Source organism: Argiope bruennichi, chromosome 1, assembly GCF_947563725.1.
Source record: "Argiope bruennichi chromosome 1, qqArgBrue1.1, whole genome shotgun sequence".
NCBI classification, from domain to species: Eukaryota; Metazoa; Arthropoda; class Arachnida; order Araneae; family Araneidae; genus Argiope; species Argiope bruennichi.
Window position 1 is genome coordinate 18,234,009 of NC_079151.1, and position 10,955 is coordinate 18,244,963.

Here is a 10,955-nt window from a genome sequence, read left to right on the forward strand (position 1 = left end):
TAATCAGATTTCAACACCTTTTAATTACTCTTTACTCACTCTCTATCGGGCAGGCTTTCTCCCATTTCTAGAAACTTCAGTTAATCCACTGGGCGAAATGGGGTTGTTTCTGAGTTGTTTTCAAGTTGAAAAGTTGCCTTCTAGTGATTTTCAAGGAAGTTGTAACCAAGCTTCTTAAAAATATTTTGTGGATCAAGAAAATTACTTTTGTGAGATTTTAAATTGATTAAGAGAACAAAAGAGGAAAATGATTTTCTCTTTAATCTGCCTTTGTAACATTTCGAAAGTCGATACTAATATTTTTAAGAAAGTGCACAGGATATATTTGTAAAATATAATTGGAAATATAATCTTATTGACATCCCACATTTCTATAAAGCGAAGAATTTAAATAATGTAAGTGTGAAAATAAATCTCTGAATGTTAAAATTCTACAACATTTTGTACCTTTGGATTTTTCACAGTCTAAATATTATATGGAACATATAAAAAAATTTCATTTATGATGAAGTTCATTTTTTGACTGAATTGCTTGATTTTTAATATTTAAAAAAATGATTACAAACTATCCAATTTATTCAAAACAAGTATGAATTTCTTTTATTAATACAGCAATTAATTTTCATATAATATAGCTATATTTAATAAGTTTAGAGTACAAATGTTCAATCAGTTACACTTGATGTAATTAAATTCAAATCAATACTATTTAATAAATCTATTCAAAAATATTCTTATAAATAAAAACATATTTGACCATTATTTTCATTCAGGTCCGAAAGAATAAATTTATTCTGAAACATTTTTATATATCTTCCATATATATTTTTTAATGATCTTGAGCATCTAGAGTCAGGCTCAGTTGCAGAAGATTAGTTATTTATGAAATATGAATCAACATCATACGTTAAAACGAAAGCAGTTCTCTTAGGTTCTGTCACTTTTGTACAGAACCTAAGAGAACCTTCAAAATGGGGGAATAAGACTTTTCGATGCATTCATTTTTTGAAAATACCTACAAAAATTGACTTATATTGTAATATTTAGAAAGCTTTATTTTATTTTTATTTTTTTATTACGCAAAAGAATCTGACAATGGTTCGTCGAAAAGCGAAACAATTACAAAAAGCTTACAGCGGTTTTACAAATTATTATTAAAATTTTATAATCATGACTTGGTAGCCATTTTTAAATTAGACAATCAAATTTTTAAAAAAATTACATAGAGAAGGGACTTACATATATTGATGGCGGGGTGGTCGGCTATACGCAAGAACAAGAAGAGAAGTGATATATATATATATATATATATATATATATATATATATATATATATATATATATATATATATATATATAGTGCATAATATTGTGGTGACGCGCTAGAGCTGACTGTACGAAACAGTTTTTTTCTTGTTACGTTCATCGTTACTTATTTTTATTTCTATATGTTTTGTTTTGACGAATCTCGCAATAGTTGTGAATATTAATTTAATTTCTAAATAAAATTCAGTTACCTTGTTTATCCTTTAGATTAGAGTTTCATTTCAATCGACGATCAAGTGTTGTTAATTTATGTAAAGAATGAAATTAAATCAGAGTTTATCCAAAATAATGTCAACAACTGGAAGATTCTGCAGTATCAACAACTGGTGAACAAGACAGCGAAAACACACACAATAACAAGCACCAACTAAACTAAGTGTATAATAGGAAGAAAAAGAACCCTTAAAGGTATTAAATAGACAATAGTTTCTTATCCTCAATATATATAAATAAATGATGATTGGTTTAATGATTTAAATATTACCATGAAACTAATATTTCAGCCTAACTTGGTGATGATTCATCAAATGAATGTTTCCACATTTAAAACTCTTAGTATCAGCGCTGCATTTGCTATTTATCCCCACCGATTCATTTATGAACATTTTTATCTGATACCAATAACGGGTTAAACCAGCGGGTTTGATCTCCCGAAAATATTCCCCATACTGTCTATAATATCTATTTAATTAAAGGTTTGGGGATAAAACCTTTATTAAATATCCCCCCCCCTCCCCACAAAAATTTGTAGATTTTGGATAAAGCAGAAAACGCTTTGTATGGCATTGGCATACAATAGGTATGAAATATTAATATTTAACGAGAATTTAGCAATTTTTGCTGAATTTTTTATGCGTTGCTTGGCGAGTTTTTTTGGCGATTAATCTCTGGTATGCGGTTAATGATATCCGAAGATCGAATTCCTGTTTTAGACCCATTTTTTTACCAACAAATTCAAACCAAATTTTGATACAAAACTACAGTTTTAATAAAAAAATCAGATATGAAATTTGATATATTTAAGTGACTGCGTTTTGGGATCATCGCGTTTACATTCATTCTGTAAGAACAGATCGATAGATGGTCAATTCTTTGTTGGATTTGGCTCAAAATTTGATAGAAGATATCTACACTATAGATTTTAAATCCGAAAGCCGAATTTTATTCATCTAGCTCTTTCTTATTTGTAAGTATCCAGTTAATAGCTTCTATCCTTATAGACAGACTTCATCAGAGTGCAATTTGTTTAAAATTTGAAGAAAATCTACAAACGTGGTGTAAAGACATGTACAAAATTTTATCCGTTTAGTTCAAAGCGTTTTTGAGTTATCTTTGTCACAGACATACAGACAGATGACATAATGCCAAAAATGTGTTTACTCGAACTCAGGGAAGGTCTAAGATGAGGACATTCACCAAATCTGAAGTTTGAATTTTTTTTTTTTTTGATGATCACTATACTTTTTCTATACTTTGTATAAGATAAAGTAAGCAATGGCATTGAATGTATTCTTACGAGAGTTTTAAATACTAACATTTTCAACTTTTAAATATTTATAGTGAAAAGAATGTGCCAACTTAATCAAATGACTGCTTGTAAATGTTTCCACCTTAAAACAGCTCGCATGGGGCGAATTCAGCACTGCCTTTGCTACTTTCTACTCCCTAACGGTTCATATATAAAGATCTCCATCCCATCTTGAATAAAAGAAAGCGCTGGCTGGTTGGCGCCGTCCTGAGGCGGTGGCCAGACGAGGGGCGATGGGCCATGAAGAAATCTCGCGCTGTTCCATAATTCATTTGTTCTACTACCCTGCATATGTTGGCCGGAGAACACCCTTCATCGCTTCAGGGATGCGGTCTCTTCCTCCCACTCTAATGTTCCACTCGACATCTTTTTTTGCCTCCTCATCATCGTCGTTCCTCTTCGGCGATGAAGTGACCATCCATTATATTTGAGAGATATCTCCGCGAGTTTTAATTTCCAAGATGGATCGGAACGCTGCCATGTGGACCTCTAAAAGATCCTGACACGGAAATTTAATTCAGCTGTCTTTATCACTCGCCGCACACATGAAGGGATCGTTTCGGTTTATGAGGCTCGAGATTTACTGCAATATTTGAGCTTTGGAAGGGACTTTAGGGCGATGTTTTCTGGGCTAAAAGGTGCTAAATTGCCACCATGAAGGTCGTAGTTGAACATCTGGGTATGAGAAGGATGATTCTTCATTCATCCTGTTTACTGGAAAAGAATAATAAATAAACACACATTCTGCTGAAATCAAGGAAATTTAATTTCCGAGAAACTATAACAATTTCAATCGACCTATTCAGTTTGAATAGTTTGCTTTCCACATTTTCTAAATTAATTAGTTAGGATTAATCACACGTAGCTTTGTTTACTGACGGATGCAATTGCTATGTTTAATATTCCGTGATTATTCCACGATTCATATAACAGAGAGCACTAGGGTATAATGGTTGGTCTAAAAAAATTAAATTCGCTGTTTCTCAGTTGTACTACTTTTTAGTATTCCTCAGTCAGGGAGTCTTGTATTATGTCTTCTAAAAATATCCTGGAATTTAATAACAATTGCCCTTTATGTTATTAAGACTTTAGCCGATATTGATTTTTTCAGATATTATATATTTGTGATAATAAATATTTAAATGTCTTTCTTCATAAACTTAGTCTTTTCACCGCTGTAGTTTCGATTGCTTTTTAATATTAACGGCTAAAAGCTTTTATTTTGATATTACATAATTTTGGCCTAAGAATCAGCTTCCTAATTAGATGGGACTTCCTAGTTGTGACATGTATTGCTATTTCAATCTCGGACCATCGGAGAATTTTGCAGGGTTTTCAAGAGATTTTATGTTTTTTCATTACTTATTTGCGTATTTAAATACTGAAAATGCAGTAATTCGATATATGCATTCAAACTCCTATTGTATGAGAAAGGATTAACATCCATTATAAACTAAAAACAAGTTTCATTTCAAAAATAAATAAATAAATAGTTAATATTACCATCAAAAATTCTTCAGTGATTCTTATCTTATCAATGATATAAATGTTCAGATAACTGTGATCAGTGGTATATTGATATCAATATAATATTATATGATATATCATGTGATATAAATGATAAGTGATCGGTGATATAAATGTTCAAATCAAAATATAATGATATAATGTTATATGATGTTAATATAACATTATTATCTAATTAATGATCTAATAATGTTTGCATAATAATAAATTAATCATATATCAATGGTTAAAATAAAGAAAACTTAGAACAGTCATGTGCAAAAGATAGCACGACAATAATAGTTGTTTCAAGAAATTATGTGTTTTACTAATGAAATAAAAAAATAGAGGACATTTTAAAATGTCACGAGAATAAGCAAATAACATGTTTAAACAATTTTCATTTAAAGTTAAAATTATTAATATAATTTTTTAATGCTAATATATTTATTTAACATAATTAATATATTTAAGGAAAGCGAGCATGTTGTCGATTTTCTTTAATGAATGAAAAATTATTCATTTTAAGACTTTTGAGAAAACCAAAGCATAATTTTTAGCCAGAAATTCCATATTCATCTAAATATATTATTAAACTGGCAAGGGATTTAATAAACAATTACTGGAATGTAATAAACAATTACTTAGTTATTTTGGTGGAAGTTTCACTTATGAAGCTAAAATATTATGGATTTAATTCTACGAAAAATTCACGGTATTGTGCGAGGCAAGTTAAATCGGTAATGTTCAAACGTCGTTCAAACGTCGGTGGGAGGGAAATTTAAAAAAGGAAAAGTTCGATTAAATGTCCTCTTTAATCTCATTCACAAAATTAGGGTATTCGCATAAAAATGTATCATTTGTTGCTTTTAATTAGAACGTTAATAATATATTGATAGGGAAAAGCAACAAATGAGAAGCAAATATATGGTTAATTAGAATCATATAAAAGCAAAGTATTCACTCTCTTTCAGAATAATCAGGTAAAATATGACATTAAATTATTTAATGTTCTTTCAAATTGTTATACTTTATCTGTGTTTACAAAGCGAATAACAGAAAATATATGTGTCTGTCATAAGCACTCTTCCAAAATGATGAAGAGTAGCAACATGAAATTTGTTGATACTGTTCTACGATTCATATCATGGTCAACGGTGCTATTTTCAACCTCCAAAATAAATTTTTTTTTTAAGATATTTAAAATTAAATAATAAGTCGAATTTCGATGTTTTTCACCAATTTTTTGAGAATGATTTCAGAAATAAATATCTCATACAAATTAATAAAAGAGTAAACTATTTTTTTCCCAATGGCGTTAGTTTAATTGTCATTCAACGCTTCGTTTAATTTTTACTAATTTTTGAGTTACCCCAGTCAATGTGTAGAGTCAAGACCAGAGTTTTAAATTGCAGTCAAAGGAGGAAGAGATGTTGAGAGAAAAAAAAAAAAACACAGTTTTTTTCTGAATGCTCCCTTTTCCCGTCCAAAAAAGCTTACTATATAAAGATCACTTTGAAACGAAAGTAGTTCTATTTTTTCAATTGGAAAGATGAACGAGAAATAAAAACCTGAGATTAGTATAGTCTTTAGACTCGTTACAAGTAGTGTAAAATACTGAGATGACGAGACGAGAAGAAAAGGATTTATCTGCTGGCTGAAGGGTCAGACAATTCCGGAGAGGTCGTAGGGAAATTAACAGAACTCATGACAGCAACAACAACAAAAACTGTTCATATTAAAAGAAAATGCTTCCATATTATTAATTTTCTTATATTTTTTATATGGTTTGATGTTTGTGTTTATTTTTCACACACACACACATAAAAAAAAAAAAAAAACTGAGACAACTGTGCTTTTAACTCGAGCATGTATCAGGCAAATTCTTTTTCGTATTTCTTGTTTTTATTGTTTAATTGTTTGATGAAATATCCTGAAATGAATCTTTTTCATGCCCAGACTTTTGAAGCATGAGCGAACCTTACATCTCCGTCGTTACCGAGGATGTAATCACCTGCGGCACCCTTCTGGGTCCCTTACCCCTCAGTTCCGGATCACCCGACTCACTCGCCGTGCTCACCTGGAGGTGTGTAGACAAGCTCGTTACGTCAAAGCAAGTACTTAAGGTAGGCTGCTTGTGAACAACTTTTTGATGTTTAAAAAGATTAAATTATAATTTTCTGTGCTTCGATTTATTTTACATAAGTAAATTCCTGCTATATTCGAGATTTTTTTTCTTTTTTCTTTCTTCTTTTGGCACAAATCACATGTGTTTTGCCATTGTATGTTTTTTTTTCTTTTTTTTTTCAAAATATGAGGTTGTACTGGCATTTTTTTCTTCCTTATTTTTAATATAACAGATGAAATCTACATTTTTGCTGTTTTATATTGAGAACATTTTTAATCAATCATTGAAACTTAAACTATTTTCCTCCTTGTTTATTATGATTTATAGCACGTTCAATCATTTATCCTCAACTTCATGTAATCCTGAGTTTTAAACTTTAGAATGACAAGTGTATTTCAAACACCATTCAGAATTCTAAGTAGCATAAAAATTACCATAGCTGAAAAAATTACCAAAGGAGGCATTATTTATTTCCAAGTATTTCTTAACAACATATGAGCTAATCATTTGTGAAATGTATAACTAACGGCTGTGAATAATTTATACATTACACTTAGATACTCATACTGAGATACATCACATGATTTTAATAATTTAATTAAGCTACTTTAATGTAAATTTTGAGTAAAATAAAATGTGGTAAACAATTTAAGAAATATCATTAATCATTTTAAAGCATTAATGAGATTCAATCAATAATGTTATAAATTTATCTAATGAAATATTTTACAATACAAACCTTTTTTTCAGTAAATTGTACGAATTATCGATAAAATTAAGATAATTTTGAAATTAAGTTATTGTCTTATTTCAAACGTTAATGCTGAAACCCAAAATAAAAAAAAAAAAAAAATGTCTCTGAAGTTTTGCCCTTGTTTAAATATAACGACTTAGAACAAGGATGCCTGTTTTTTTTTTTTTTTTTTTTTTTTTATTAATACTATGTGAGATGTGGCTGGCTATATATGCTCGATTTCTATATGCCAACAGGTATCTCCAAAAGATCAGTTCAGCAACAGTGGGCTTCCAAAAGCTCCAAGCTGGCTCGCGCACATCCTCCCGGCCAGAAATCCGGATGAGCAAACCCTGGAGATCATTGTGAAGGGGGGTCAACTCTACTTCCGGACCATCCGAGAACTGTCTTCAGGGGAAGAGCTCAGAGCGTGGTTCGGACAGGATTTGGCTGATATACTGAAACTTCCTGTGATACCACCTAATGTTATGGAGGGTAAGCAAATATTTTGTAATAAAAATGGATATAAGACAATTTTATTAGAAGTTTCTTAAGAGATGAAATCAGTGACTTTAATTTTGACACACAGCTTTGTTCCTTTCTTTTATAAAAATTGAAGTATTACAGATGCTATTCATTAAAATTTGGGGTAAAAACATCGATTTGGATGGTGCATGTGTTTGGTGATTTCTTTTCAAGTTGGAGTATGCTATCTGATTCTCGTACAAATTTGGAGGAATTTTAAGAAATTCAAAAATCTCAATACTCATATTGGAGATTATTCGGTATATTTGAGATTTCTTGATTGCCGATTTGATGTTTTGAAAAAAATCAAATTTGTTTCTCAATTTTAAATATTCAGAGAAGTAATTTGGGAACTAATAGGTGCAAAACTTAGCATGTCTGCTCTATGGTTAAATCATAGCTATATTTAATCAGAACATTTATAATGAGGACTATTTTTTCCAATGACCTTTTCCATTTTATATTAATTTCAAACCCAATAGATAGGCTTCGAACATTGATTTTTGGAGATGTAAAATATTCTTGTTAAAGAAAAAAAGCTTCTGCTACTTTTTAGTATGCGGTATATTTGGTATTTAAAGCTTTTTGATAGCTTTCTGTTACTTTTGTACAGTTCTCCGCAATATTCTCGTCTCACGTTCACAGAAATTAGGGAACTAAAATTAAAATTAGATCAATAATGCTTATGGAAAATCAACTTTTATCTCATTTTAGTTTACCATTAATTAGTGATGTAAATATTTTCTGATTTAATATAAAGCAGATTTTTATAGAATTTATTATGAGGAGAAAACCAAGTTTATACGAATCATCAAATCTATTTATAATCTATAAAGAAATTAAGAATTTATTGGGCCACTTTTCATGTTTTAAATTAATTATAATTGTATTGTCCATTAAATCTGCTATAAAATATTTCTTGTTATAAAAATTAAAATGATGTTTTTAACGTGATAGATTTTAAACTATCCTTATTAATTTTCAGCGATTATATAGTTAGTGTAAAAATGTAATAATAATGGACTGTCCTTTTCCAGGTAAAAAGCGTTTTGAATGCATGCTTTGTCAAGAACAATTTGAAAATCCATTTCCTGTGGTGGCCCACCTAATGTACCGCTGCAGACGCAAAGATCAAGGCATGAACAACTTGCACAATCCCTTTAGAAAACAAAACAGTGGTCGAGTCAAAAACTTTGACATTGCCACTCTCACAGACATGAATGATGGCGACAGCAGAAGTGATCAACCACACAGTCCACAATCACCATCAAGCTCTGTGACATCAGAAAACGCAACAGTTCCAGATGAATCATTACCAGAAACCAGCGTAAAAAGCAGGAAAAGACATGGAAGTTTGGATGAATATGCTTCACCCCTAAAGAAATCCAGGTCGTCACTCGGAGATGATGAAAAACGAACCGAGTTTGGAAAATCGGCCAATTCCACAATCAACAGCCCGAGGAAAGCATCGAACGATTCTTTCAACGTTAAGTTAACTACTTCATCAAACACGCCGGTGTATCACTCTCCAGTTTACACCAGTGTGGAATCGGTATCAGCTGAGAGCAACAATTCAAGTGCTTTCAAGAAAGTGGATAAATCAAGCACAGCTTTTCATCCCAGCATAACATCACTGTCTTCGTTATTCACAGGAGGCATAGATCCTAGAGAACTCTTATTCCAAACAGGAGCCAACAGTTTTGCACCTTTCCCTTACCCATTGACACCTGTGACGAGTACACCTTCTTATCACGGAGTGACCTTGCCTCAAAATGGTGTTACACCAATTTCACCACCTGTTCTTTCTACTCCTTCAATCGACGGACACATGACAAGTGCGTTTGCACCCAGCACTAAGTTGCCACCTACAGTTGCTAATAACACAAGCAGTATGCATCAACAATTGAAAATGTCGGAAGAATTCAAAAGCATGAGGAAGATGCCAAGCTTGGCAGATGGTAGCGGTTACGAGCTGAACGCTTTAATGTCGCCAAACCTCACTGACGTCCGGATGTCGACCATGCCTTCAGCTCTTCAATATACACCAAAGCCTCAGTCCTTAGATGTATTCTCAGGGGCAAAGGGATTGCCAGCTCCTTTGATTCCATTTCTGCCACCTTCTTTGGCGGCATTAACTTTTCCTTCTCAAAACTGGTGTGCAAAGTGCAATGCTTCTTTTCGTATGACAAGTGACTTAGTGTACCACATGCGTTCCCACCATAAGAAACAGACAGATCCACAGAAACTGAAAAGGGAGGAGAAATTGAGGTGTCACATCTGCAACGAGACTTTCCGAGAGAGGCATCATCTCACGAGACATATGACATCTCATCAATGAATATTTAAAGTCGGATATTTGTGTATAGTGTAAATTAGATCAATAAAACAAGAGAAAAAATTAAATCAAATAATTGAACCCTTAACAGAGTGTACGTTAAATGAACTAAGAATGGAATTTTCGCATTCATGTTTAATGAAAATTGTTTGTGTTTCCTAAAATCTTTAAAATGGTGAAACTGTCAAAATAAAAATTTGAAAATAGTAAATCTTACAAATAGCGTCCAAATATTGAGCTAGAGAGTACAAAAAATGCTGCTGGAAGTAAAAATTTCCAGAATAATAAGAAAAATTGAATTGTTGTTAATTTGTTATATTTCGGTTGTTAATCATAAAAAAATAATTATTTTAATTTTAAGATTTATTTTTTTATGGATATCAAATTAAATCAAAATTTTTTTTTTGAAGAAGGGAAATGAAGACATTTGGCTTCATGAAAATACTGCATTTTGAAAGTTTAATTCAATTAAAATGTTTTCCACTACATCAAGATCAAAACTATTGGCAAAACTCAAAACTTGGATGTTTTGTTAAATAAAGAAATAGTCAAAAATGCAGTCTTTTTAAGAATTTGTATCAAAGACCAGGAAAAATCTCTAATCATTGTTATGAACTGTGCAACAAATAAAAAGAGTTATAAAGTAAATATTATTTGGCCGTCCATACATCAGGATGATAAGCAATAAAAAAAATTCTTATAACCCAAGTAAAAGTTTCTTCATTTGAATCGCAGATTTGGAACTGTGACTTTGCGATAAGCTTTTTAAATAAATAGCTTCTATTTGTCGTTAGAGTATAAATACCTGTTAATTTTAAGAACCGGTTTTAATAATATTAGTTAAATATTTTTGCTTTCATAAAACCCTTTTACC

General features: G+C 31.1%; 1 protein-coding gene across 1 annotated transcript in view; it reads left to right on the forward strand.

Annotated features, from left to right (window-relative positions):
• LOC129969084 (PR domain zinc finger protein 1-like) overlaps window positions 1–10,399 on the forward strand; it is a 57,156-nt gene extending 46,757 nt beyond the window's left edge. The window contains exons 2-4 of the mRNA XM_056083496.1: window positions 6,320–6,486; window positions 7,479–7,716; window positions 8,784–10,399. Coding sequence (XP_055939471.1) covers window positions 6,331–6,486; window positions 7,479–7,716; window positions 8,784–10,084 — 1,695 coding nt within the window. The 5' untranslated portion in view covers window positions 6,320–6,330 and the 3' untranslated portion in view covers window positions 10,085–10,399. The remainder of the gene's footprint in view (window positions 1–6,319; window positions 6,487–7,478; window positions 7,717–8,783) is intronic.
• The last annotated feature ends 556 nt before the right edge of the window (window positions 10,400–10,955 follow it).